We start from the raw sequence: 27,130 nt of genomic DNA, 5'->3' as shown, positions 1-27,130 counted from the left end.
TGATATCATATTCCCTATTGATTTTGGTGTGTTTCAGGGATCCTCATTGTATAGCAACTACAACGGACAAGATTGATTACAGCATTAGAACTAGAATTTGGTTCTTCAAGTATAAATTCACACATCTTTATTCCGTTTCAACAACTTGGTACCTTTTGCTCTTTACATTCGAAAGAACCGTGTCATACAAGTAAAACTCGTCTATCAGTCAATTGATAAGAGAGAAAAATAATGGTATGAAATAGGATTCGTTTTTTTTCCTCATTCGCTCATAAGGCGGTAGGGAGATCTTTTTAAACCAAATGACGTGGGTGTAGATGATTAGATTATTAACTAAATGTCGATTAACGTGTTTGTTTCTTATTGGTAACATGTCATTTAGGTTAAAATTTCAGTTTAAAAATTTAGTACCCTAACTTATTCTCTTATTAAAGATCATTTTAGCCAAAAGCCATAAATGACTTAATTTCAGCCTCTATTTGCTGAAATGATCATTTTTTACCTTTTAGTATGTCGTTCATTTATCATTGTGTCGCCAAAATTTCAACGATGCGTCGATATATAATCAATATATCATGAATTTTAAGGAGTTTAACAATTGAAATTTAATTTTATATCACTTTAGCCATAAACCCCTAAACCAGGAGAATTTTCAGTGCGACTGTTACACGAGATAGTATACTACGCGTCGCTATATAAATGGTGGGATAAGTGTATTAAAAATTTAATAACTTAAAAAGTAAAATTTTCCCCACTTACATAAAACACGTAGTGTACCACTCGTATTCCCGTCGCAACTAAAAATTTCTCCTAAACCAGACGAGGATAAATTGACACAGAATGTAAGAGAGATGGAGACGTGTGGGAAAATCATTTTGTTTTCTTAAGAAGGCATATGGAGCAAACCGGTAGGCGTGGCCTATTAATCATCCTCCGCCGACGGTGACCACCGGACCACGCGTCGCGATCTCAACATCTCTTGTAACTTGGAAACAGGAGTTTCTACTTCCTCGTACGGAACTCCACCTACAGTCAACAGCACGTGCAGTAAGCTTCTTCCATTTGTTTGACCTTCAACTTTAAATCTAATAAAAAAAACAAGATTTGGATGACGATGACGTTGCTGTCGTCGATCGTACTTTTGGAACTCGCACACAGATCATCAGCCTCACCTAACTACATTTCGTATTCCGGTCGAATGCGAACTCTCACTGACGAATGAACGATTCATGTACGCAAGCACGTATTTGTTTGACTGCTAGCTCAACTTCTTGAGTTCCACGGTTTGAATTTTCGGTCTTAAATTTTATGAACTCGCAGTTTTTTCATTTTTTTAAGTTCGATTTCTCCCAAGATTTGATAACCCAGTTGCCATTTTCGATTACAGTTCACAGTTCTGAACCAAAAACTTGGATCAAATTTGATGAACTGATAAAGTTTCAAGCTTTTGATGAGATTTGAGTTCGGCGTTGGAATATGATTACTAGAGAAGATGAAAGCCAAAGCACCCCATTGCTGCCCACGAGTGAGAACGCAGAAGTTGAAGCTGGGTTTGCCGAACCCAGCAAACCCAGCGGAGGAGCTTCGTTCTATGGATCTGTGTTTAACTTGTCATGCACGGTTATCGGTTCCGGGATCATGAGCCTACCTGCAACTCTAACCATACTGGGACTGATCCCCGGAGTTGCGCTGATCGTCGTTGCTGCATTCCTGACAGAAGCATCCATTGAGATGCTACTGAGGTTCAGCAAGCCGGGTTCGGTGTTTTCGTATGGTGATCTCATGGGGGAAGCATTTGGAAAAGTTGGGAAGGTTTTGGTTCAGATTTGTGTTATTGTCAACAACATTGGTGCTCTCACTGTGTATATGATTATAATAGGTGAAAATCTCAATGCCTTTTCTTCTTATGTTTATGTTATGATTTGTCTCTCTTGTCTTTCAGTTTGATTCTGAGTCCGCCTAATCTTTTAAAACGCGTCAATTTGAGTACTAAGGGAAAATTAGCGCGTTTTAAAATATTAGGAGGTTAAAGCCAAACTGAAAGACAGAGAGGGCAAAAGGGAAAGAGCCAATAAGTGCAGAGGTACGGCTAAATTTTTCCGTGTTCTAAGGCTCGAAAATTGTATGAATTTGCTAAGCTACTAGGTTAATTCTGTTTTTTGGTGGGCAGAGGATGTTCTTTCTGGTTCGACTTCAAGCGGAGTTCATCATGCCGGCATTTTGGAAGAGAGGTTAGGGGTGCATTGGTGGACCGGGCGTGCTTTCGTTCTGGTTGTCCTAACCGTTGTTGTATTTATTCCGTTGGTATGTTTTAAGCGCATCGGTTAGTATCTCTTTCGTTGTTGTAAGAATCTACAGATGTTAAGTACTTGTTTCCGTTTACCAACAAAAAGACCAATTTTTTAAGTTCTTTTCTGCAGATTCACTGCGATTCACGTCAGCTATATCGGTTGCGCTGGCAGTTGTTTTTCTCGTCGCTGTCATTGTGATCACAGTGTACAAATTCGTACTGGGAAGCATAGAGAGACCTGCATTGTTTCCCAGTGTCACTGATTTGCCTTCCTTTCTTAATCTTTTCACTGCATTCCCTGTTGTGGTTTTTGCTTATGTCTGCCACTACAATGGTAAGCAAATTGGTCCTCATTGAAGTTCCGTAACAAGATTATCATCGAAACATAATTATACGTTTGCGATCTCCTTCCAGCTTATATAATCCGATACATTGTGTGATGTCAAAAGATAAATTTACCGCATGTTGAAAAAGGGCAGTTAATCGCACCTATGTCAAACTCATAAGGCTATAAGACTGATTTGAGGCATGCTTTGGTTCTCATGATCCGGCGATTTTGATGCAGTTCACACCATACAAAATGAGCTCAAAGATACTCCAACAATGCCAGCAATCGTGCGTGCTACAGTTGCTCTCTGCGCCGTTGTGTATGTGATGACAGGCCTGTTCGGGTTCCTCCTCTTCGGTGACTCAACTCTTTCCGACCTGCTCTCCAATTTTGACACAGACCTTGGCATTCCATACAGCTCTGTCTTCAATGACATCGTGCGAATCAGTTATGCCGCCCATATTTTACTTGTGTATCCCATTGGTTTTTTCCCTCTCCGGCTGAACTTGGACGGCCTTCTCTTCCCCTCAGCCAGACCGCTGGCTTCAGACAACGTAAGGTTTTCGTTGATCAGCGCCGGAATCATTGCCATCACCCTCTTGGGTGCCATATTCATACCGAGCATATGGGTGGCTTTTGAGTTCACAGGTGCAACTGTTGGAGCTCTGCTTGCATTCATCTTCCCTGCTTGCGTTGTTCTCAAGTGAGTCCATCTTCCTTTCCTTTACGCTGAAATTTCTTGCACATAGCCACCTTACCTGCACATAAACTGGGATGCCTCTATGGCGGTATTTCCTCACCAATCAGACAATCACACGCCTAGCGTTTTAACCAATGCACATGTCTGTGCATGATTGATTTAGAAAACTGCTAAAACGGCTCTTCCAAGGTGTTTAAATCGTAACGCAACGACAATCTCACATTTTGTTTCCTCTCAAATCGTCGGAAAAATTAAGAAATTGAACATTTTGTTTCAGGGACCCTCACGGAATTGCATGGAGAAAGGACAAGATTTTGTCAGTGTTCATGATCATTCTCGCTGTAATCTCAAGTGTGGTAGCCATTTGTAGTGATGCATATTCATTGTTGACATAGCAGGGGCTCTCAACTTATCAATTGAAACATGTCATATATGTGTGTATAGATACAAAATAAATAAATACATAATTCAGCAATACGCAACTCCAGCCACTCCATCTTTTCAAACCCCTCCAAATCCCAATCATCCCAATTTCTACCCGTCCCCAACCCCCCACCACCACCTCCCCTACCACCCACAACAACTTGGAAATTAGGAGAACCTTATCCCGTGACAACGCACCATCAAAAAGACCCAAAAGAAATCATGACAATATTTCTTTTTAGAAAAAATTCATGATAATATTAAAATTGTGATTCTGCACATGTATCGTACACTCAATAGTCCAACACAGTTAAATTTAATTGGTCGACAATTTTGATAAAACTCAGACGTGTTAAAAAGGCTGTTTGGAAGAGGGAGTTGTTGTGCGGCCTGAAAAAAGTCAAGAGAGTGGTAATGATGTCTAAAGACCTTTGGGTTTTCGTTGTGGGTGGTAGAATTAGGGGTGGTTGAGGTCTTGAAAGAAAGGGTGGCCGGAATTTTCTAGTGCTAGAATTTTACTTTTTTTAATTTTTTTAATTTGCATATAACAAGAGAATTATTAAGCGTATTTGAAATTTTGAAATAAAGAATAATAAGTTAAATGTAAAAATAAGATAAATGAATCCGAATAAAAAATTTCAAAATAAAAAGAAATAAACTGCTTCACACACAAAAGCGAACCCAAATCAGTCAGGTCCGTACCGAGCCCAAAGTTCCAAATTCCAATGGCTGCTGCTGCGAAGGAAGAGCAAAAAGGCGAGCTCGCCGAGTCTATCAACGATCTCTTCGGTAGCGTCTCCGCCATGGTCAAATCGGAGCTCCAGGGATCGACCAACCACCTCGATCTCCTCGAAAAGATGAACCTGCGAGTCGCCGAAGAGTACAAGGGATTCGGCGACGTGGCGGCGGGGCTGAGCGTGTTCGTGGAGCAGCTCAAGGCCAAAAGCGGCAGCTTCGAGGAGTACGTGAAGCAGATCGACGTCATCGAGCAGCAGGTGACGGAGTTCGAGGCCGTGATTTCGGTGCTCGACAGATACGTGTCCATGTTGGAGTCCAAAGTCCAATCTGTTCATCAGAATCCTCCGCCTTCCTGAATTCGAAAGTGTCTCTGAAAATTGTTCTTTTGATTTGTTTGAATTTTGTGGCATTGTGTACATTTTGAAACGAGGTTTCCCCAAAAAACTTCGGAATTTGAGATTGCTTTAGGTTGGTTGAAAGTACTTCTGCTAAAAATGCTTTTACTAGAAGCACAATAAAGTTTTTATCTTAAATCTGAATGCTTGTCACAAAAGCGCTTGGAAATGCTCCATGAAACCAGATAATTATTTTTCGCTGAGCATTGTCAGAAGCGCTTTTACCAATTCCAAAAACATTTCCGAACATGCTCAAGTTTTGGCAACTCTAGAACGAGGTTTGCTTTGAACGGTCCTCCCTGAACATGATCGTGAACAACTGTCAAGCGTTGAAGCCACTGTTTTAAAAATTCCCGCTAGCGCTAGACGGTTAGCCACCATCTCGATTAATGCCTAAGAGTTTGAAAATTAAGAAATGATGCCTAGCCCGTCCAGACCCACCTAGGCACCTGCTTAGGTTGTGACACGCTTAGACAGAAAATAGATAACTTTCATTTTACATTTTATTTTTTCAATAAATTGTAAGAGACTTGTCAGAAGCGCTTTTACCAATTCCAAAAACATTTCCGAACATGCTCAAGTTTTGGCAACTCTAGAAGGAGGTTTGCTTTGAACGGTCCTCCCTGAACATGGTCGTGAACAACTGTCAAGCATTGAAGTCACTGTTCTAAAAATTCCCACCTAGGCGTTAGACGGTTGGCTACCGTCTCGATTAATGCCTAAGAGTTTGAAAATTAAGAACTGACGCCTATACCACCTAGCCCGTCTAGACCCACCTAGGCACCCGCTTAGGTTGCGACTCACTTAGAGAGAAAATAGATAACTTTCATTTTACATTTTATTTTTACAATAAATTGTAAGAGGCTTGTTGAATACTTAAATGAATACACATTATATGCATGTTCCCAATGTTTTCATTATGTACCAATATCTTCTAATATATATGTCATTTTATTTTGTAATTTATAATGAAATGATATATATTTTAAGTATAAACAGACACTTATTTACACGAAATATAATAAATTTACTTAAATCCGCCTAGCCGCCAGGCCCTAGCTCACCGCCCTACTAGCGTCTAACGTCTTTTAGAACCTTGGTTGAAGCACAAATCAATTAAGCACGTGAGCGGACACGCTAGCATTCGCCATCCATAGATGGTCATAGAAGTAATATGGTAAAATTTACAAGTATACAGCCAACTGGTTCATGTCATGAACAAGAACAATACGTGATTCTGTTACCTTTTTCCTGTTCCGACATCAGTTAACTGCGATAATAAGAAAACTTGTTACTTGTTTTGTAACGAGAAGGCTGCGGCTTCTTCTTCCGTCTCTGCAAATTTTGCAACATCATAGCCCGGGTTTTCCCATCGGGTTGCAGACCGCTCTCGCGCATCTTCGTGTAAAGCTTCTTTGCTAGTTCTGTTTTGCCTCGTAAGCACATTCCTTGAATGACAGCGTTATAGAGCGACGCATCTGGTGCAGCACACTGCAGAACAAAGTACACATTGTAGAGGTCAAATAACCTCGAAACAACAATGTCGATAAATTTCTTCCCAATATAAGCGGGGATATCGACAAAACAAAACACAGGTGAAGCGAAGTAGGTTTCATCAATAAAGTTAAGCATTACTGGCAGTTGGAAAACGGTAGGAAAAACAAATGATCCAGTTTTCGGGTTCACTAAAAAGAGTTTGTTTTATACATGATTTCACGAGAAATTAAAGAAAACTAACACAACCCTGAAAAATTAAAGAAACACAAAAACTTACGTTAAGGATTTCCTCGACTTCATCCCAGAGAGAACCCCAAATGCAACCTCGTATTAGTGACAGATAAGTAAATGTGTCTGCGGTGCATTTCTGGTGAACCATGTGCTCGTAAACTTGCAGCGCAACTTCAGGTTTCCTTGCTCTCTCACAAGCACCGATTACAAGATTATATGACGCAGTAGAAACTGACTGCCCTGAAGCTTCTAGTTGCCATAAAAGCTTTAAAGCTTTATCCCATAGACCGAGCTTCGAACAAGACATTAAAGCCGTATTGTACAAATGCGAGTTTAACTGAGAGCCCTGACTTGTCTTGATACTCTCATAAAGCTTAAGAGCTTCACCGTGTCGATTTGCTCTATACAGTGCACCAAGTAATGCATTCCATGTGTAAGTGTCGGGTGAATGACCCAAAGATTTCATGATGTTATATACCTTGAATGCTAGTTCAACCTCCCCAGCTTTCCCAAGTGAATTTATCAATGCATTGAATGCAACTGGATTTGGCTTGAGTCCACTGTTCAACATATTATCGAAGATGTTTAGCGCAATATCCCACTTTCCGTCTTTTGAGCATGCACCGATGATAGCGTGCATTGTATCATCCCCTGGTTCAAAATTATTTTGAATCATTTCATCGTAAGCATCAAGAGCTAGCTCATGCTGGCCACAACGAACAAAAATGCTAACTAAGAGGCAATAAGTAACTCGTGTTCCAGCATGGTCATTGTCCTTAATACTTCTCCACAATCTCTCGGTTTCACGCCAATTGTTCACTTTACCACAAATCGATATCATAGTGTTATAGACGATGGTATCAAAAGCATCTCTTGCTTCGCTTTCCTCTTCCATTGCCAAAAACATTTCGATAGCAGAGTCACAGCCCTCAACAACAGAAACTGCCTTAAGTAGCAAGCTATAACTATGCCCCGTGGTCAACTTCTTTCTCTTCATAAACTCAAAAACCCTCAAACCGTCATCAAGCAACCCGTTTCTCAAGAGGCAAGACAACAGCGAATTACAAGCATGTAAATTAGGAAGAAGGCCTGATAGTTCCATGGAAGTAAACAGTTCCAACGCACTTCGAGTCTTATTTGTTCTACTAAGCACCAAAATCCGCTTCGATAATGTTTCTTCATCCATCTCCTCCAGATAACCAACCCTGTCCACATTCAATGTAGCCTTCCTGTTCAAATTCGACTTGGGCTGGATCACAACCTCAGGTTCTACATCCAAGTCCTTGTCAAATTCCAACTCTCCCCAAGGAGGCAATTTTTGCTTAACAAAAGCAGCATCATCACCATATCCCCGGTTTCGAATCAATTTATCTTCTTCCTTTTCCTCACAAACCAACTCAGATTGCACACCAGCCACCATGTTCTGCAATGTCAGAGATTTCGCCTTCCTTGGCAACAACAAATTGGGCAACCACATGGAAACTAAGCACTTTTGAGAAAGCCGAAAGCCGATTTTACGGTTACAACTCGTTGGACTACATGGTTTGTGTTGGAGATTAAACCCATTTGCATTAATCACTATGGAAACTGAAACCCTCATCACCTCCCCCATAAACCCAGAATTAAAAACTAACACACGAACACATCAAGCTTACAAATTTGGTATTTCTTCGATCATACGAACTGGGTTTTGTGATACAACTCACCTGAACAGCATGACCCAATTGAAGAATTCTAAGCTTCCAGCACCACAGCAGCTTTCTGAAGCTCCAAGCAAGTATTTTGCGATACGAAAATTCTAAATTGCAGGGACTGCTTGGTAACCCAGAAAAATACCGAGAAAATCCGGAAACTGGAAAATTGTATCTTAAATTCAATACTTTAAGAGCCACCCAGTTCAAACTTGGTAGATTATGCTCTTCTTCTTCTTTGTATACAGAAGAGCAAAATATCTGCATTTTTCTGAGAGGTACCCTGTTAAATCTCCATACGACGGCGTTTTACAGAATATTTTAAATTTGCAGAAGTAGGATCTGAATTTTTTCAATTTTGTGGAATCACCCCATCTGCATTTAACTTTTTTCATAACTAACCACCTAAACTTCACCTCAATTTGGTACCCAAACTTTTTAGGGTTTGTTTTCACAAAGGCATTCCTTGTCATTTATCACGATCTTGTACGGTAGTGAATAGTTATATCCAAGCTAATCTTTATCTTCTTTATCAAACGAGGCCGAAGGAGATTAAAGTCGACAAAAGTGCTAAATTGTAATAAATAATTTGTTCAGTTGGTAATTACGCAAATTAAAAAAGTGAAGTGTCATTTGTGACGTTACAAATAAGCGCCAAAATACCAACCCGGCCCAGAGGCCCAACCCATTAAAATTTGGCGGTCGGCGCCTCTCCAACTTCCCTACGACTTCGCCGCTCTTTCTCTGAACTCCAATGACGAACGCCATGGGTCCTCCGCCAGTCCTCGACTCCGAAACCCTAAACACCGAACCGGCCGGAACGTCGTCGTCTTCGACCACAATGAAGCCCCCAATGGGTCCCCCGCCTTCCAAAAACCCTAGCCCTCCGCCTCCACCACAGTCCGAATCCCCAATCCCCGAAGACCAGCTCCAATCCAGTCCCGCCGTTAACGATTCAACCGAAGCAGCCGAAGAAAATGCCAAGCAGTCCTCAAACTCGAAGCCGCAATCTCACAGCGTCCCGATTCCGTACACGATTCCGCCCTGGAATGCAGCTCCGTGCCACCAGTTCCAGCTCGAGGTTCTCAAGGACGGTGCTATCATCAACCAATTCGATGTGTAAGCTTCTTCCTCTTCTTCAAGTTTCAAATTTCAAGATTTTAGTTGTTTGTGATCGAAAATTTCGAATTTCTGTTGTGATTGAAAATTTTGAACTTTCAGATACGAGAAAGGAGCGTACATGTTTGGCCGAATCGACCTCTGCGACTTTGTGCTGGAGCATCCGACTGTTTCTCGCTTCCATGCCGGTAATTAACGGCCTCTTTCGCTTTGCATTTTAGCTTGTTTGTTGTGGTTTTGTTAAATAGATTCAATAAAATTCGTGGGCTTGTTGCATTGTAATAGATTTTGGTGCCAAATCTTTTATAACATGTTAATTTTATGTTTTCGCTCTTTTGTTCAGTTCTTCAGTTCAAGAGAAGTGGGGAGGCGTATATTTACGATCTTGGGAGTACTCACGGCACTTTCGTTAACAAGAATCAGGTACTTATATGCAGATGATTGCTTTCCTCGCTTTTAATCCATGCCGTTTGGTCCAAAAATGCAAACACGTATTGACCTGGGAAATCTTAGAGTTGTTTTCAAATTAGTAATTAACTTTGCAGTGTGGATGGCGGGGGTTTTGTTACACTCTATATGCAAAGGCTCTGGATTGTTCCTAATGGTTTTCTCATGCCTAATAATCAGGTGAACAAAAAGGTTTACGTGGATTTACGCGTTGGTGATGTCATCCGCTTTGGGCTGTGAGTATCTTCTTATCTTAACTCTCACTTCCTTTGTGTATCTTCTTAGGTGTGTAACTGTATTAGATTATGAGACATAGGCATTTGATTTGACAATTTATAATTACTTGAGATTATTTTGAGGAACCCAACGTGATTAATTCATAGTCAACTGCTAGATACTTAGATTTGGACCTAAAATGCCTTGTCATTGTAGAATAATACGTGTCTTTCTGAAACACTTCTGATAATTGTCTTCTTCTTTCTTTTTTTTAGTTCAACTCGTCTGTACATTTTCCAAGGACCATCCGATCTGATGCCACCGGTAAGACTTTCTTATTTAAATTCTGTAATGCTTTAATTGGTAATACATGTGTATTATTCACTGGCAATAATCTACATGAATTTGCGTCCAGCGGTAAGGATCTACATGAGTTTTCAAACTTTCAAAACAGAGCATATAGTCATGAATAGTTCATGGATTAATGTTTGGTTGTATGTAGGAAAAAGACTTGAAGCTTTTAAAAATAGCCAAAATGCGTGAAGACATCCTAGATCAGGAAGCATCACTTCAACGGGCAAGACATGAAGCTTCTCTTGCTGATGGCATCTCATGGGGCATGGATGAGGATGCTATTGAGGAAGCTGAGGTGTGTGGGGTTTTATGATCACATCATTTTCGTATGCGTTTTGGATATAAGTTTACGTGAAATGCATTACATATCCTGCTATTTTCTTCAAGTCTGATGTTTTTTTTTTCCAATGATGAATTGGAAGAAGATAATTCTATTGTACATTTTACTTACTTATGTGGTTTTGGAATTTTAGGATGACGGTGAGGAAGTAACTTGGCAAACATACAAAGGACAGCTAACAGAAAAACAAGAAAAAACCCGCGAAAAAGTACTTAAAAGATTGGAAAAGGCAAGTGGTTTTTATTCTTCTTCTTTTCTTTTTTTTATCTTTTTATTAATGAAATGCTATCTTCCCTCGTATGTTAGACCATTTTCTTTCCCATTATATATATCCTCAAGATACTTGTGCTTTTTAGCAATGAAATACCGTCTTCCTTTTATGTTAGGTCCCTCTGTTGTAAATTGTTTTTATCCTCAAGATATCTTGTTAGCATCTTATTGTTACAAGTTGTGTATGTTACTTGGTATTGGACGAAAACAGTTCTTGAATTGGTATTCAGAAAGGTCACAACCAGTGTACCTGTTATGAGCATATTAAAAAAATTGTATATATTGCTTGGTTTCTGAGGAGAGCAACAATTCAAGTAAATTTATTATAATGGTAGAAATAGAGCACCTCTTAAAATGGTTGAAAGTGCTGCTTGTAGCTCTAATCTATGGGTTTCTGCATTCCGTTAATAGGTTGGTCATACCCGCATTAGTCATCTCAATTATGTGAATTCCTCCACCTTATTTACCTGATGTAGTTCTCGTGTTACTGTGTTTAAAGATGCACAGCGTGACTTTGACAAACCTGACCCTTTCTTCTCATTGATTTCCTTTTTTTTTTTAATGGGGAGATGGAAAGATGAAAGATTGGGAAACTTCTAAGGGTTGATGATAGAAAATTTGTTTTTACATAGTACAGAGGTATTCTCCCTTTATCTAATGTTGAAATGTATACCGATCAAATTATTCTATCAGAAACATAACAAACGATTTTTTATAAAGGTCTTTAAGCTTTATGGTCAATCTTTGTGTATGTTGTTATGAAAACTTCTTGTCCTATCCTTACCATTTCATGTTTCTTCTTGTAGATTGCTCATATGAAGAAGGAGATAGATGCTATTCGTGCTAAAGACATCCCTCAAGGTGGGTTGACTCAAGGACAACAAACTCAGATTGCTCGAAATGAACAGAGAATGGAACAGGTAAAATTCTTCACAAATAGGCATACACCGGTCCATTTCTTCTTTAAATTGGTAGTTGATAAACCGAAGCACAAATGTTGTGTCCATCAATTCCAAAGGGAAAAGAGAGGGGGGCCTTTCTGGTTAACATGTTATCTGTTTAAATGTTTAACAGATTATGGAAGAACTTGAAAATCTGGAAGAGACGTTGAATGAGAGTATTCGAGAAAGTTTAGGTGCGCGTGTTGGGAAAGCATCTCGTGGTAAGAAGAAAGGAGCAGTTGAAGAAGAAGAAGAACTTTTGAGGTATTTTATTAATAACAAAAACCTAGGCAAAAGTGTTGGAGGGTTTTTTGAGTTGATCAGGGTATCCCTATAACAGCAATCATGAAGTTGTGATTTTCATAATCATCTGTGAATTTTGATTACTATAGAAATGGCATCCTTTAACTGTCAATTCGATATGGTTTCTCAGTTTATTTTTGTCAATGGTTGAAAGTCTTTGTTACTTTGCAGTGATGATGATGAATTCTATGACCGAACAAAGAAGCCTTCAAGTAAAAAGGCAGGTGAAAACCAAAGTGTTGAAACCGCGGACTCTCTTCTCGACAAGAGAGATGTGATCGTGAAAGAAATGGAAGAGAAGAAAGAATTGCTTTTAGTTGAGAAAGCCAAAATGGAATCAGAAACTGTAGAAAAAACTGATGCTGCAGATGCACTGGATGCATTCATGTCGGGGCTTTCAACTAAGCTAGGTGAGTTTTTTGTGCTACCACGGATTTGTTAATATTTGGTTATAGGTGAGTTTTTTGTGCTTTCACTTATTGTTGCTTCTTTCCTTGTTAGTGCTTGATAAAACCGAGGAACTTCAAAAGGAACTATCAGCTCTCCAGTCCGAGTTGGACAGGGTAATGTTCCTTTTGAAGATTGCTGACCCAACTGGTGAAGCTGCCAAGAAAAGGGATTCAAAAGTGCAAGAGGTGCAAGAGTCTAAACCTAACAAATCTGAAACTCCTGCCACTGCCATAGAAAAGCAACCTCCAATCAAACCAAAGGAAAGTAGGAAACCCGAAAAACCAGCAAATGACTCTATACTGAAAGAGGGAACTACAGATGTTACCACGAATCCAGCTGCTGCTGAGATTGTAACTGATGCAACAGAAGGAAAAAAAGTTGTGTATGCTGTTGCAAAGCCACAGTGGCTTGGGGCTGTTGAGGACAGTAAAACTGAGGAGAATCGTCAAGAGGCAGCACCTGCAGCACCTTCAGATGAGCACGAGGCTGATGGATTTATCGACTATAAAGACAGGAAAAAGGTTTTGGAGACGGAATCTGGGATTGAAAATGCTGCCCCTGGTTTGATTATACGGAAGCGGAAACAAGTTCAAGAATCTGAAGGTAATGACAATGATTCTCGTTTGGCATCCTCAACCGGACCTGAGTTCATGGCAGAGGATGCTGTGGCACTGTTGTTAAAACATAAAAGAGGCTATTATGCACCAGATAATGAGAGCCAAGACGTTTCAGAAGGGAAAAAGTCGAGCAAGGATAAGAAGCCTAAAAGAGTTCTTGGTCCCGAGAAACCTTCATTTCTCGATACTAATACTGAGGAAACGTGGGTGCCTCCTGAAGGTAAAGCTATTTTGCTTCTATGTTCTTGGTTATTACCTTCTGTCTTTTTCGTGTTGGGGTGGCGAAGAGTAACGACTACTGAATCACTGATTGCTGCTATGTTCTCTTTTTGTTCGAAAAAATCTGATGGTGCTTATCTATATGTTTCATTCAGGACAATCTGGCGATGGACGAACATCCTTGAACAGTCGCTATGGTTACTAGATCCGAATTCCTGCGGTCAAATTGACAGATTATTGTTTGAATGATCGTTTCTACGCCTCTAATGTCATCGATCGAGCTAAAACAGGGGGACGCAACGAGGGAGTAGTTTAGTAACCATAACAATTTAGGGACGGATGTCGAACCTCTGTAAAGAGAGATGAAAGGCACAGCCAGATATATCTGAATTACTGTTGTTGTACCTTCTGGTTTCAAAGAGAAGGTTAGAGCGAAACTGGTGCGATCAAATCCTTGGCTATTAAAAGCACTTTTAGATCACCAAATGACAAAAAAGTTAAGTGTCTTCTGAAAAAAGCACCTGTTATATCTCTTTTTGGAACATTTCTTGTTCTACTTAGACCTGCTCGGACTGAAATCCTTGACCATTCACTCTTTAGTCATTAAATTTTTGGCGAAAGATCCAACAGCCATGAATCTCGGTTTGCACCATGAGCGGTCCAATCTATAAATTTTTCCAAATTCTAATGATCTTGCACATAGGTTACTTTTCAGAGAGATTCTCATGGAACAACTTCGCCGTCACTGTAGCTTCCCGGCCTACTAATACAAGGTCATGTAGCGAGTCTTGCACTTTGTATTAGTAAGTGATGACAGCACTATAGTGGTAAACTCGTTCCACCTAAATTCTCGGTGTTATGAGGAAACGGTTCCTTCCCTTAGTTGTGTCTGTATGTGATTACAAACACGACACAGCTGATATAAACTTGTATTTTCTATGATATAAATTTAAATTTTGATTATCTGTAAAGGAATCGTCTCCCAAATATTTACAAAACCAAATTTACCGCTCAAATTTACAAGAAGCGAATTAAAAACATATCAACACAAAACCATCTTCACCAGCAACCTGCAATATGACATGGTACTCTGGCATTCTTTAGACTAGATACCGCCCGAATCGGCCACAAAGCTCTACATACTTCACATGAGTGACGTGACGGATAACTAAGGTGTCAATTCTCGACCAACTTTACCAACATATTTGTTTCTCAGCTTCGTCTACAGAAGCTTGTTCGATGATGTATCACCCGCGGATTAGCTTCTGCAGCACAATGGCGTTGTGAACTCGGAGTTCATGGTGAATATTGCATCTGGACTTCCTCAAACTATACAGGCATAATGCCAGCTCAGTCTCTACCAGGGTTCTCATTCAGGCTGCTTCCCTTTTCTTGGCGCTGTAGATAGAAGCAGCGTGAACACCAGAGGCAGATCGCTAATTGAGGTGAAGGTAGGTGAAAATGAAGATCGCTCTCCATTTCTCAGTTGAAGAAATAAGGTGACTCTAACACGTCTCTTAAGTCAAAGTCACCTCGTTCGGGCAAGGCAGGAAAAGCTAATGTGGGAAAGGACTGCTGAAAGCTCTCCAACAACTGGAAACAAAATGGATGATGGTTAGATCAATGACACTAGATGATCAAACAAAATTGTTTACATTTTTAAAGAATGCAGTTCTGATGCCTCGCGTTTCTTTTCAAATTAACTTGAAAAGAGATTCAGAATAGAAGAGTACTGTACATTCTCTAGTATTGGAATCTCATAGAGTTCGACAAATTTTTCCCGAAGTATCCTGTTCATTTCATCCACATCACAAGCATGCGTCCAGTACGAGTCATGAACTCCTGTAATATGTTATTACACGGCCATTATTAGAAGTGTGTACGTGGGCGTTTGAGAGAGAGGCTAATTATAATGGATTCCAGAAGAACTTTTTACCTGCAAAGTTTAAGCCTGCTTTTTTACAGGCAACCGCAGTCATCATCATGTGAGAACTATCGAGGGAATGAACAAAATTTGGTGGGAACGCTGTCCTCTGCCTCTTGACCATGACCTATAATAGACAAAAAAATCAATTTGAGATTTGGGGCTCGGAAACTTCAAATATTTAAAACAATTCCAAGGATGACACGAAAACTATTGATCTACATTTTCTTATGGCATCCTTTGAGCAAAGATAACAACAGTACCTTATCTGTTTCTTGCTGCAACGATAAAACTTGAAGCGAAGTTTTAATCTGCAACAAATTGGACCAGAAGCTGTTAGACTTGATTTAACCGTTTAATAACTATGAATACAATAACAATATTGATGACCCTTGTTGACTCGGTGAAAATTGTAATACTCACAAGATGCCTGCCGAATTTACGGTAAGGTTGCACAACTGGAAGTCCGAGCGGAGTTGTCCATCGTACTGGCTCATTTTCAGATGCAATTATCTGAAAATAAGATTAAAATATCAAAACCACAGGAAAAAAAATTGTGAGTGAGAAAGAAACAAAAGAAAGGAGTCGTCTGCTACAAACTTTTGCACATTCGCCAAGCCAGCTCATGATACTTCGTGCAGCTTCAAACATCTCACCTAGAGCGGTTAAGGTGATCTGCAAGTGATGTATGGAATCTTGTCATTTAAATTCTAATGGACACTGCATGCTCACAAGCATATGAAAAAATTGTTACAAATACGAAGAGACAAATGGACACCCTCGCAATATGATTTTTCTGGTACCTTTGCAGCATAACAAGCACAACCAAAAAGCTCTTCATCATCTGAAATGGAACCGCGTTCCTTCAACCTCCTCTTGATTTGATCCCGAGCACCAATGTAAGTGACACCATATACTGATGTCATCACTGTCTGCTTCACCAATTTCCTATCCACCTACATATGTACAGCCATCAGGGTTAACTCTCAGTTGCACATGATAAGCAGGTAGCCAAAAAATGCCACTTTACAAGCAGTAATCAGATAACAACCACATTTTCTGATTTACTATCAAACGACACATGTTTTGTTGGAAATTGAACGGGTTTAACTGTAATGTTGCGCTATACACTTTGTTTTAGTAATGTATCCATCAGACAGACTACTGAAGAGTTGTAAAATCAACCTGATCAACCAACACTTTTGCACGCAATGCCTCTGGAAAAACAGCAGGATCCTTCTGTGCATCCCTTCGCATGATATCCAGTACCCTGCAACGAGAGTGTGACACTTTTTCATTAAATTACTTATTCATGACATGTTGACAGCTTACACGTAAATTGAGAAAGTAGCACTCATGTGTAAAATAAAAAGGTTCTACTTCAATACGGATCATGTGATACCTCTGCCTTAGTCATAAATCGCTTACCTAGCAGCTATTCCTGAGTATACATCTGCAGGCTTCTCTCCTGCAACAAGATTGACAGAAGCTGCTCCCAACTGAATGGAAAATTTCCAATGAGAAAACAGATATCAAACTAATGCATAAATTTTCCCACTATACCATAGGTAGACAGGGGAGTGAGGGAGTGAAGTTGGGAGGGGGTGTTCACGTTTGACCTACTCTAGAATAAATTGAGAGAAATAAATTACCTTGTCTCTTCCAAGGGCAGCGTAGTGTTGTAAACCATTGCAAGAGCCATCCTAAAAAAATCAGTTAAAAACAAGAAATGTAAATATACTATTCCAGAAAATATATAATCTCCTTCAAAAATGTCTGAAACCACATAATTAAACATCCAGAACTAATTGATTACTTGTGATACACGTTGTCAACTTAATTCCCCTAGCCTGAAGGTAAATACAGGAATCTCACACAATTTTCATGAATCCAAGATCTGGTGCCCTGACAATGAAAATGTACCTGATGTACGGGTATATGTGAAATAAAAGTCTCTGGAGAAGAGCTTCTCAAAGCTTCAGCTAGGTTTATGCACACTGCCAAGCACTGAAATGGATCTTCTGCCTTCAACCACCAGCGTCTTCCTTCTAGCGGTCTGTCCACAGAATCAAATATATCATCCAAATGATTCTCTATAAATGCTATTCGACCCTCGCGAGATAATTTGTCTACACCACTCGCATAAAGATTTGCCAAGTGTATCTTCAGCCAACGTAAGCCTGACTTTCCAAGGGGGCGTCCCTCTGCGAACTCCAAAATACCCCGGGATAGATCTGAACCAAGATGATTTAAGTATGGGTGCATAGGATATGCACGGCCCCGAAAATCAAGATTGTGTGGATAGTAAAAACCTTCTGCATCCTTCATCTCCCGTGCTACCTGCTCCCTGGTAAAAATGAGTTTCATGTATTCCAAGTACATTATTGTCACTGACTCACGGGAGAGAAATGAATCTTACAGTTAATTTAAGCTCCAAGTCACAACGCTGGGAATGCCTCTCCATGTTCTCTTTCTTCACAGATTTCACCTTCCATTTCCATTTCTTAAGCAGTTTTTCATCTTCAGTATCTGGTTCCTCTGGTAAAGGAACCTGAAATGCCAAAAAGATAAAGAAACACAGCTCCAGATCAATTTCAATATCCCAAATTGGCTAACATAGTACAAGATTGATAACAATATTTTTGAAATAAAATGGAGTGAAAAAAAATTCAAAAACTGATTAAACCAATCATTTGGTTCGGTTGTTAAGTTCAGTTTGAATTTCCCCAAACTAATTAAGGTTGATAGTCTTTGGCTTTTGTCAAAGCATGTCAAAAGAACGAACCAACCTCCTAATATGTACCAAGAATCTTGAATAATTTTTTTTCCTTTTTTGTGTGTGTTTGTGACTAACAAACTCACATTATCACGGTCCACCAAGTCAGCAAGACGGCCTCCACTAGCCCATATTCTATCTACAACATTAAGTACCCTCTTATTAACCTTCCATCTGGTATTTCCAAGAGTATCCAGGGCCTGGCCATGAAACAAACAATTAACGCATATAAGAATCAACACATAAGGCACCAAACTCTTCATGTTCGGTTGAGTTCCATAAAAAAATTTCATGATGAAAAACTCATACAACCCTTGTACGTATACAAACCTTAAAAACTGGTTCCAGTTGCTCCCTTGGGGTCCTCTTTATTGCTTCACGCTGCTGTTTAGCTCCATGAGTGCGCATGACATAGGATGGTAGGAAAAAGTACCCTCCTCTATCATAACTGAAGACAAATTAAAAAAACCGCAAAACGGAGATAAAAACAGGTTAACCTAAAAGTAATCAGAAATTCTATCACATAAGGACTCTGAAGAAGTTGAATTGTACATTCTAAGTCATGCAGTATGAAAGCATCAGGCCACCCTTGAAGTTAGAATTAAGTAGAGAAGTTGTCCAATTCTATTCCCATATCAAACCCTATTCTCCATCTCCAGCTCAGACCCGCAAGAATACAGTATATTTGAATAGCTTCTACACATTCCATTCCATCCAATACTGATTCTATGAATCACACAACCTATAATCTGATCTTGTGTGAACTTCAAATAGAACATTAACAATAGAACAACTTTAAAATTAGGCAAAAATGGTAACACATAACTGAAATTATCATACCCTGTCCAGTTGACTGGTGGCACCAACATCGGCATATAAGGAATCACAATGTGGCTTCCCTGCATAAACAGTAACAACTATTGATACATCGTGGACTAAAGAAAATATACAATTCCTGTAAGCTTCTTAAGATGTGTCCTTTGACAGGAAAAAGAGAAATATTATACACTATTAGCTTAGCAAACACTGCATCGCCTGCCAGGGACAAATGACCAATAGTATACAGACTATATTATTCACTCAATTTCAATACTATCAAACTATTTAATTCACAACACTCCTAGATCCTAAAGAATAAATACATAAAAATAGTTACCATGTTCCAGGAGCCAACAGACATCTACAATTGTTTCAAGAATAACAGAAAGAAGAAAGGATCGGAGTTACTTACTGTTTTCTCAAAGCCTTTAAGAACAAGAGGGTCACATTGAATAACACCAAATCTTCTGCTGGACGTATTCCTGTTAGGGAAAGTCCACATTAACATACAAAAATATTCAGGAGGGGAGTTGTACAGTTATCAATAGTACAGACTAGTAAATACTTTGGATCTTTCATGACAGTCCTAAATGTGTGTATAAATGCAGGTCGTATATCTGGTGGACCATCTGCTAACTGATCGGCCGGAGGTTGTATAAAAGCCGTTTGAATCAACAATTCAATCAGACGACTGCCGACCTGAAAATGACATAATGAAAAAGCGGCATTTTAGAATGCATGTGAATAAAATGCTGATAAGGTTCTACCAGTAAAAGCATAAACCATGCAAACCTTAGCCCTGGCATCCTGGCTCCAGGGTTTTGAAGCATCATGTTTCCGCACTATATGTCTCACCACTTGCAGTTTTTGCTTTTTCATCAAATTAGTGACCTTTTTATTCAGCTTCTCTTGTTCCTTCAATACATCATCAGACACTCGGTTTTCCTCATCTTTGTTGACCTTTTTCTTTCTTGTCCGTTCCAGGAAATTGTGTATTCTAACCTGATGCATTGAAGCAGTGATACATCAGTGCTCATCTAGGAGAGATGGGCGGGATGACACTGTGTACAGTAAGAAAACCAAGCCTTAGGAACTGTTTTACTTAGTCCAGCTAGAGAACAACAAGACACAAAGAGCAACGCACTAAGGTTTTTGATTTTAGATCATTCTCTAAATCCCTACCCACACAAACTTAACATGCTTCGAGAAAAAGGGGAATATATGAATTTCACTATGGCACCACCATTAACTCGATTCCAGCAAAGAAAAAGGAAACTAAACAGAAATATAAAATGACTGCAATTCTATCCATGAATGGAAGCACATTGAGTAGAGCAAACTGAAACCAAATCAAAATGTCCACGAATAATGAGTAAAACAAATTTCACACCTCGTGCTCAATGGCTTCACCTATGGTACAAGCAGCTGCAACCACCCTGCAAGTTCCATGTTCGCCTCCGGTCATCAACAATCCCATCAGCTTATGCATTGTAATAACCGACATCATATCAGCTGGTAACTGATCGATATAAGGTGCGTAGGCTGCCTTATTCTTCCCTTTCCGGCACAGGTCTTGCTCTTTTTCAATGGCATTGCGCATAGGCTCAAACCAACCAAGAAACAAAGACTTCATGTATGGCAAATTGGGAGCTAACTTGTGCTCACACATGTCCATCATAAGCTCCCTGTACTCCTTCGCTGCCCGTTCCCACGCTTCAGTCTCAATCTTTATCTGTCTTCTCTTCAGTGCAAGGTACTTCGCCTGCCCCATTCCTCTCACTCTCCTCAGCCGCATCCGCCGCCAATGGTCAGTCTGCCTCTTACCCTCTTTACTCATTTGCTGCAACAGTTCTTGAACTTCATCTACAAGAGACACATCCTCCTCCGCATCAGTGGAAGAAACAACCTCAGCGACGCTCGCATACCCTTTGGCGCAAAACCCATTAAACCCAATTGGAGTCCTCACAGACCAATAACTTGGGTTGCCCAAATAACTCTCACTTGTAGAAATTTCACCTTTCCCGGGAAAACCCACCTCCGGAAAACCCATGTTTGAGTAAGAACCCAGCTGAAAAGGCTTGAACAATTGCGGGGAAACAGATTCCAAGGAAAAACACAGAAGGCTATAAGCTCGAGAAATGGACTGTGAATTGAGACGACCCCTCTGGTTCCTGGGAATGGCTTGCTTAGCCAAGTTTCTCCACAAACTTGTGGATATCATTGATGGGTTCTTGTGGAAACCTATGGGGATTCGAAATGTGAAATTCTTTGTGAAATTTGCAGGGGAAAAGGGGGTTTGGGCGCAGGACATCAAATTAAAAAAATCAAATATTTTTGGGGGAGATGAATTGGTGAGAGTGGGATCAGAGGAAATGGGTCGAAGACAGGACTCAGAGAAGCAATCGAATTCATCAGAGATAGAGAGGGGAGGAAGAAGCAAAACCAGTAAGCAAGCAGCCGCCTAAAGCCCTTAACCCTTTTCTTAAACCCTGGCTTTGGCAGTAGCAGTAGTGTACGCTTCTGATTCTTGCTTGCCTTGGTTGGTGCCTGACAGGGAGTTTGGGGCGTTTCTAAAATTTTGCCATCTTTGGGGAGCTATTTGTGTGATTTGATCATAAAAATGATGCATCCGTGCGTTTGGTAATGATGTGGCCTAATCAACATCTAGTTTTCCTTATTCTTTTATTTATTTTTCAGATTTCAAAGTAAAAAGAAATTTTGGATTAGATCGCCTCACTTAGTAGCGAATTTTACGTCTAATTTACTTGTTAAATAGCCTCTTAGGGCCGGTTTGGTATTGTTGTACTTTGAAAAAAACTGATTTGGTTGTGCTGTGAGAATAAGTTCATTTTTACTACTTGACGTTTTTAGCTTTTTTCATCCAAAACTGTGAAAATAAGTTGTTTTTAAGTGTTTACCAAACACTTTTTTGAGCTCAACTTTTATTGATACCCATTTTTTATAAAAGCACCTCAATACCAAACCAATATTTAGTACTATGGCTTAATGATTTTTTTTTCAATTGTAAATGAGAGGTCTTAAGTCTGATTCTCGTTAAAAGTGAAATTGAACTACATTATTATGGTAAGCTCATTGCAAGATTTAATTCACTTCCTCATCCATTTAGTGATGTTATAAAGAAATAACATAACTTGAACGGGCACAAATATGCCCGCCGAGGCAACTATAATCTCACGTGGCTAGCTCTCATGGTTGCTAAACCCTTAAGTAACATTGCCTAGGGCTACTATGGATGACATGTTGATAACCTATAAGTACAGATGTGGTAATAACAGCAATTTTATTTTCACACTATTTTTAGCTTCTCGCGCATCTCTCTTTATTAATGGCCATAGGATTGAACAAAAATGGAATCAACGGTTGGGATTCCACGTCATTGATCTCAATGATGTATAATTTTGACTCCAAATAACAATCAACAACCTAACACATTACTCTGTTAAACAACATTCTTGTTCTGGGATCCCTGTAAAATGACCACATACAGTAACAAACCACAGAGTACATGAGCCAATATTCCTGTGGGAACTTTTGCTTCATCCTACATTAAATCTGACAAAGTTTAGATATATATATATATATATAGAGAGAGAGAGAGAGAGAGAGAGAGAGAGAGAGAGAGAGAGAGAGAGAGAGAGAGAGAGAGAGAAACAGAAGTTGCCTGGTCTAACAAATTTCCTATTCTTCCTGTAAGAATGAGAAACAATGACATCCTATCACCCACACCCCGCCCTTGCGTAATCAACCATTAGACCGTACATCTTTCTTGGTTTCGCACTAGTGAGTCAGTGACGTATACAATATTTGAATTCTCCAAGTAGCTGGTTCTCATCCTACAAAGACATATTTCGTATCACCCAAACGACCCAATTAACCAATCAAATATATATATAGGGTAGAAGACAGATTTCCATTTGTGAACTGATCTCGTTTCTTTACGCACTGGTAGCCGTGGGCTTAAAACAATCAATGTTGCACAATCCAACTGATCTGAACATCTCTCCGAAGCTGCCACCAACGTTAAATTTCAACAGTCAGAGAAACTAGAGTTGTATATGTGTCTACTCTGTGATGTGAGCAGTTGAATTTCGCAAGATAAAGCATGTATGGGCGAAAAGTGAAAAATTTCTTACCGATCAATGCTATTCCGAGCTCTCTCTGGCTGTTCCACGCTATTACTTGCTTTTTCAGGTTGATCCATACTTTTTCTTGTTCTCTCTCTCCTATCCGTGCTGGCCCTTGACTTCTCTCTATGATCTGTACTTAACCTGGGGTTTTCTCTATGGTCAGTACTGGGTCTAGAATTCTCTTTGTGATCTGTGCTGGAACAAGATTTCTCCCTGGTGTCAGTGCTTTTCCGCGGATTTTCTGTTTGAACTGTAACTGGCCCTGATTTATTCCTCAGATGCGGATATTTCTCGATAGTTGATACAAACTTTTTGACATGCTTTATGTACTGTGGGTAGAGCTCCAAGTCACAATGATTCCCTCCTTTTATCCATAACGGCTCATACTTCTCCTTACAATTATCCCAAAGCTGCTTGCCATGAGACCAATCCACAACATCATCAGCGGTCCCCTGCAGGCAATAGGAAAACACAGAACAAAACAACCTGGCAAATAAGTACGCTTTTGGAAACTAAACCGCACATATTTAACGATACCATAGGGCAAGGATTGCACTGTATAAGTTATTGGTATACAATACGAAGTAAATGTTATTGGTATACAATGAAGATTCTGAAAAGACATTATTTAGAATGCACAAGCAAAAACATTCACCACCAGTATGGTGAAGACTTGTGAATTTGGAACAAGAGGACTTGGACTGTTAGTGCATCAGTGCACACATCGAACACTACTGAAGTAACCAATTAGTTAGGTCATAAGTACACATTAATACCTTGCCATATTTAGATTCACAAAGTTCAAGGAAAATAAAGCAAACAATTCAAAGGAAAAAAGGTACTCACATGAATCACCAGAACAGGACAACTGACCAAGGGTATTTTGTCGATGTTCTGCACCATGAATGGTAAAACTCTCGTTAGCATGATATACTCCCAAATGTTGTGAAAATTTTGAACCGAAGAGTCTAACGCTGCAATTAATAAAGATTAAGTACCTTATAAATGTCAAACCAATATGTTCGCTTCACTGGATACATGACCCGAAGACCAGACATGATCGGACTGTGAAGAACCACTGCCCTCAATTTCTGTAACCGGGTTGCTAGATCGAGAGTAGGCCCACTACCAACTGATTGCCCATATAAGATAACATCCTCCTCCTTCGCACCGTACCTCTCCACAAGGCATCTATATGCAGCTTCTATGTCTGCATAAGTGTTTTGCTCACTCGGCTGTCCACAAGGCAAAAAATATACATCTCATTTCGAACATTCTCCTAACCAATTATCGCTAAGACTTGTTTTCATTCATCCAATCCTCATCGCGGTCTCTAAGAAAACAGAAATCTTTCTATAACAACATAAAGTAGGATGAAAAACTCGACATAAGAGTGCATCTGCGGCGTAACAAAACCAAATTCAAGTTTCATTTTCTTCTGATGGGAATTGCAAGAAACGAAATCCTACTGAAATTAATTATACAGAACACTTAGCAATCCGATCAACATTTTCCGGTTTCTCTTCCCTTAAAACAAAATCGATACAAAATTTAAAGCGAAATCGAAATCTCATACCTTCCCAGTAGACTGTCCGTACCCCGAATAATCATACCTACAAAACACACATAAATCCCCATGAAGTTCAAAACTTTACAACATCCAAACACGCACGTAAGTAATACTGTGCAAAAAACAGAAACGCAGATACTTAGTCACAAATCAAACAGTGAAATTTACAGACTTGCTATAGTTAATTACTTACCCCAACAAGTTGACTCGGAGGTGGAGACTCAGCTCACTGAACAACTCGTATATCTGACCCAGATCAGCTGCGTTCCCATGCGAGTGCAGAACAGTGAGCTTCGCCGACGGATTCCTTATGTACACCGCCACGACGTCGTTCCCTCTCTTGGTCCGCAGCTTCAAGACGTCGACGTTTTCCCTCGTCCCCACCCCGGTCATCTTCAGCTTCCCAGTATCCTCCTCCTTCTCCACCCCGTACGACGGCGGGCTCGGCGGGAAAAACGCGAACTTGGCCGCCATTGATGACGTCACTGCCCCCATCTCAAACCCAAAATATACCCAAAAAAAAACAAAATTTAATTTAATTGAATCTGGAGAGTGTAAAGAGCTCGATTCAAGCTCATTTGAATTCGCGGGTCGGAAAACTGGTGTTTGGTTGCCGAGAAAGTGAGAGAATACTGAGATTTTAGAGTTTGGAATCCGGGAAAGGAAGGTTTTTTAAGCTTAGAGAGAGAAAGAGAGGAGCGAGAGAGAGAGAGAGAGAGAGATAGAGGGCGGAGGACTTTCCGGCTGGGAGAGGGAGGCAGCACGTGTGAAACGATTAAAGTCTTCAGAAGGGGCGGAGGGAAAAGTAACTGCAAGCGGCTTAGTGTGTTGCCACGTGTCCACTCGGGGCATCCGTGGTCCACTGATCCGATATTCGCCTAATTCTCTTTGTGTGTGGATTTCGAGGATTCATAACCGTTCATCATATATCGTGCGATCAGAATAATTTTAAATATTTTTATTTAAACTTAAACAAAAATAATACTTAAAAAAAAACTAACGGTATAATGTACGATGAACGGACACATTTCAAAAGTCAGAGAGATCCTGTTGGCACTGATCCCACTAGCCAGCTGTGTCTTCGTTAATGCCCAGATGGCTTTGCCAGATTGGCAGTTTTTTTTTATTTATGTTTTTTAATTTTTTATTTATGTTTTATAAATTAATAATAGGTTTTGTTTTGTTCTTGTTGTAATTGCCAGAGAGCTGTTTTTTTGTATTTTGTGTGTGTTTTTTTCTCACACATGTTGTGTGAATGTGGTTGTAAAGTTTATAAACCAAATTTTAAAACAGTAATTTATGTGCGAGAGTTGTGTTTTTTTAACTAACAAACGTTAAATTCATATCTATTAATAATTTATAGTCGTTTATGTATGACTCAAGCGTGTATGAATAGGTAATCTTAGCTTCTATCAAGCTTGTTATTAGAGCCCAAATTGTCTAGATTAATATGTAGTTTTTAAATAGATCATTATTCTCTTTACTTATACAACTTATACTCATCTTGTTACAAAAATTCATTAGGTTTGAGAAATAACACTAACACTCTTTGAGATTTTGATTTACTTTCAAATCATCTCCGAGGTTTTAAATACAAGGGTAAATTCGAGGCTTTAAAGTCGTCTATAAAGGGTGACGTCGAAGTAAATTAAAACTTCAGAAGGTGATAGTGTTCTTTCAAGAGTTTTGTGAAAACACAATACACCTAAGAGAGTTTTTTGAACAAACGATATAATCTACATCAAGGAAAGGGGGGTTAACCTCACAATAGGTCAGTAATAATATGGCTTAAATTCACCTTTGACGAACATCGAATGTGAGTCAATACATTATCATCATCAGCGAGGGTGTTGAAAAACCATGTTGGTTTCCAATCAACCCACTAATAAATTCTCTTTAAAAACACAAGCAGCAACCTCGGGTGTATGCTGGAGGGGAAAATTATATTTATACCAAAATTATGGAGGCTGATGCATTTCTTTGAGTCATTGACTGTTATTTGGGCTTTAAATTAACTTTATCCTCGTGAAGTGTCACTATATCAATCAGTCACTTAATTTTTTTTAATTTAACCAGTGTTAAGAGATGGAAGATCAAATATAAAATGTGCGAGGATGAGTATTGACCTACAATACAAGCTCTTAACATATTTGAAAGAAAAACTTATATAAGTGTGATTGAACAGTACTTATCATAGTCATGCTAATTTTAAGCAATATGCTAACTTTTATGTAACGACTGCTGGTATTGAAAGATATTCTAAATTCAAATTTATTAAAATTATTGGTAAAAGTGATGCAGAAAGTTCGAGCCATGAATCAAAC

At 39.5% G+C, this 27,130-nt stretch overlaps 6 protein-coding genes across 9 annotated transcripts; 3 read left to right on the top strand and 3 right to left on the bottom strand.

The window, feature by feature from the left end:
- The first annotated feature begins 853 nt into the window (after positions 1-853).
- On the top strand, positions 854-3,793 carry LOC103429061 (amino acid transporter AVT6A-like). 3 transcript variants are annotated; one of them, XM_029107905.2, is made up of 6 exons: positions 854-1,047; positions 1,388-1,879; positions 2,171-2,323; positions 2,421-2,624; positions 2,856-3,321; positions 3,596-3,793. In XM_029107905.2, the coding sequence occupies exons 2-6, from the start codon at positions 1,477-1,479 to the stop codon at positions 3,711-3,713; spliced, it is 1,344 nt and encodes a 447-aa protein (XP_028963738.1). In that variant the 5' UTR covers positions 854-1,047; positions 1,388-1,476; the 3' UTR covers positions 3,714-3,793. The 3 variants fall into 3 exon arrangements, with proteins under 3 accessions (XP_028963738.1, XP_028963737.1, XP_028963736.1); XM_029107904.2 differs by having other exon boundaries at positions 865-1,231; XM_029107903.2 differs by having other exon boundaries at positions 865-1,283.
- Positions 3,726-5,018, top strand: LOC103411232 (biogenesis of lysosome-related organelles complex 1 subunit 2). Its single transcript, XM_008349880.4, has one exon. The coding sequence runs from the start codon at positions 4,467-4,469 to the stop codon at positions 4,833-4,835; it is 369 nt and encodes a 122-aa protein (XP_008348102.1). The 5' UTR covers positions 3,726-4,466; the 3' UTR covers positions 4,836-5,018.
- Positions 5,019-5,970: 952 nt separating this feature from the next.
- On the bottom strand, positions 5,971-8,563 carry LOC103442463 (pentatricopeptide repeat-containing protein At3g29290). Its single transcript, XM_008381251.4, has 2 exons — positions 6,649-8,563; positions 5,971-6,365 (listed from the first exon to the last, which is right to left on the bottom strand). Exons 1-2 carry the CDS (start codon positions 8,212-8,214, stop codon positions 6,141-6,143), a joined length of 1,791 nt encoding a protein of 596 aa, XP_008379473.2. The 5' UTR covers positions 8,215-8,563; the 3' UTR covers positions 5,971-6,140.
- A 396-nt stretch (positions 8,564-8,959) lies between these two features.
- LOC103421538 (uncharacterized) lies at positions 8,960-14,147 on the top strand. Its single transcript, XM_008359582.4, has 12 exons — positions 8,960-9,412; positions 9,515-9,600; positions 9,756-9,835; positions 10,040-10,095; positions 10,351-10,399; positions 10,578-10,724; positions 10,903-10,998; positions 11,846-11,959; positions 12,114-12,244; positions 12,455-12,693; positions 12,785-13,570; positions 13,725-14,147. The coding sequence occupies exons 1-12, from the start codon at positions 9,048-9,050 to the stop codon at positions 13,772-13,774; spliced, it is 2,199 nt and encodes a 732-aa protein (XP_008357804.2). The 5' UTR covers positions 8,960-9,047; the 3' UTR covers positions 13,775-14,147.
- Positions 14,148-14,486: 339 nt separating this feature from the next.
- LOC103421537 (DNA-directed RNA polymerase 2, chloroplastic/mitochondrial) lies at positions 14,487-21,704 on the bottom strand. The gene is made up of 19 exons (XM_017328427.3): positions 20,479-21,704; positions 19,881-20,090; positions 19,654-19,787; positions 19,501-19,570; positions 19,110-19,168; positions 18,600-18,717; positions 18,356-18,469; positions 17,913-18,044; positions 17,417-17,833; positions 17,146-17,196; positions 16,922-16,992; positions 16,679-16,763; positions 16,297-16,449; positions 16,094-16,168; positions 15,917-16,006; positions 15,757-15,804; positions 15,506-15,620; positions 15,308-15,411; positions 14,487-15,162 (listed from the first exon to the last, which is right to left on the bottom strand). Exons 1-19 carry the CDS (start codon positions 21,397-21,399, stop codon positions 15,052-15,054), a joined length of 3,078 nt encoding a protein of 1,025 aa, XP_017183916.2. The 5' UTR covers positions 21,400-21,704; the 3' UTR covers positions 14,487-15,051.
- Positions 21,705-22,518: 814 nt separating this feature from the next.
- On the bottom strand, positions 22,519-25,576 carry LOC103442460 (uncharacterized). Of its 2 annotated transcripts, XM_008381247.4 has the most exons (6): positions 25,000-25,576; positions 24,813-24,849; positions 24,235-24,471; positions 24,083-24,130; positions 23,243-23,688; positions 22,519-23,117 (listed from the first exon to the last, which is right to left on the bottom strand). In XM_008381247.4, exons 1-6 carry the CDS (start codon positions 25,299-25,301, stop codon positions 23,045-23,047), a joined length of 1,143 nt encoding a protein of 380 aa, XP_008379469.2. In that variant the 5' UTR covers positions 25,302-25,576; the 3' UTR covers positions 22,519-23,044. The 2 variants fall into 2 exon arrangements, with proteins under 2 accessions (XP_008379469.2, XP_008379470.2); XM_008381248.4 differs by lacking the exon at positions 22,519-23,117 and having other exon boundaries at positions 23,262-23,667; positions 24,072-24,130.
- Positions 25,577-27,130: the final 1,554 nt, after the last annotated feature.

The sequence above is a fragment of the Malus domestica genome, chromosome 09 (assembly GCF_042453785.1).
Source record: "Malus domestica chromosome 09, GDT2T_hap1".
Classification (NCBI taxonomy): Eukaryota; Viridiplantae; Streptophyta; class Magnoliopsida; order Rosales; family Rosaceae; genus Malus; species Malus domestica.
Note: the sequence above shows the minus strand (reverse complement) of the source record. Positions and strands in the feature narration are given on the sequence as shown.

Excerpts from the sequence above, each read along its gene's own strand:
- LOC103429061 (XM_029107905.2), top strand. The coding sequence starts at position 1,477 with ATGATTACTAGAGAAGATGAAAGCCAAAGCACCCCATTGCTGCCCACG. Across the intron at positions 1,880-2,170 it reads TGTGTATATGATTATAATAG|AGGATGTTCTTTCTGGTTCG; the intron begins GTGAAAATCTCA and ends TTTGGTGGGCAG. Across the intron at positions 3,322-3,595 it reads CCTGCTTGCGTTGTTCTCAA|GGACCCTCACGGAATTGCAT; the intron begins GTGAGTCCATCT and ends ATTTTGTTTCAG.
- LOC103411232 (XM_008349880.4), top strand. The coding sequence starts at position 4,467 with ATGGCTGCTGCTGCGAAGGAAGAGCAAAAAGGCGAGCTCGCCGAGTCT.
- LOC103442463 (XM_008381251.4), bottom strand. The coding sequence starts at position 8,214 with ATGGGGGAGGTGATGAGGGTTTCAGTTTCCATAGTGATTAATGCAAAT. Across the intron at positions 6,366-6,648 it reads AAGTCGAGGAAATCCTTAAC|TGTGCTGCACCAGATGCGTC; the intron begins GTAAGTTTTTGT and ends TTTGTTCTGCAG.
- LOC103421538 (XM_008359582.4), top strand. The coding sequence starts at position 9,048 with ATGACGAACGCCATGGGTCCTCCGCCAGTCCTCGACTCCGAAACCCTA. Across the intron at positions 10,725-10,902 it reads ATGCTATTGAGGAAGCTGAG|GATGACGGTGAGGAAGTAAC; the intron begins GTGTGTGGGGTT and ends TTGGAATTTTAG. Across the intron at positions 13,571-13,724 it reads AACGTGGGTGCCTCCTGAAG|GACAATCTGGCGATGGACGA; the intron begins GTAAAGCTATTT and ends TGTTTCATTCAG.
- LOC103421537 (XM_017328427.3), bottom strand. The coding sequence starts at position 21,399 with ATGTCCTGCGCCCAAACCCCCTTTTCCCCTGCAAATTTCACAAAGAAT. Across the intron at positions 18,470-18,599 it reads AACTGGAACCAGTTTTTAAG|GCCCTGGATACTCTTGGAAA; the intron begins GTTTGTATACGT and ends TTTCATGGCCAG. Across the intron at positions 16,764-16,921 it reads TACTCAGGAATAGCTGCTAG|GGTACTGGATATCATGCGAA; the intron begins GTAAGCGATTTA and ends CTCTCGTTGCAG.
- LOC103442460 (XM_008381247.4), bottom strand. The coding sequence starts at position 25,301 with ATGGGGGCAGTGACGTCATCAATGGCGGCCAAGTTCGCGTTTTTCCCG. Across the intron at positions 24,472-24,812 it reads ACGGACAGTCTACTGGGAAG|CCGAGTGAGCAAAACACTTA; the intron begins GTATGAGATTTC and ends CCTTGTGGACAG. Across the intron at positions 23,689-24,082 it reads GTCCTGTTCTGGTGATTCAT|GGGACCGCTGATGATGTTGT; the intron begins GTGAGTACCTTT and ends TATTGCCTGCAG.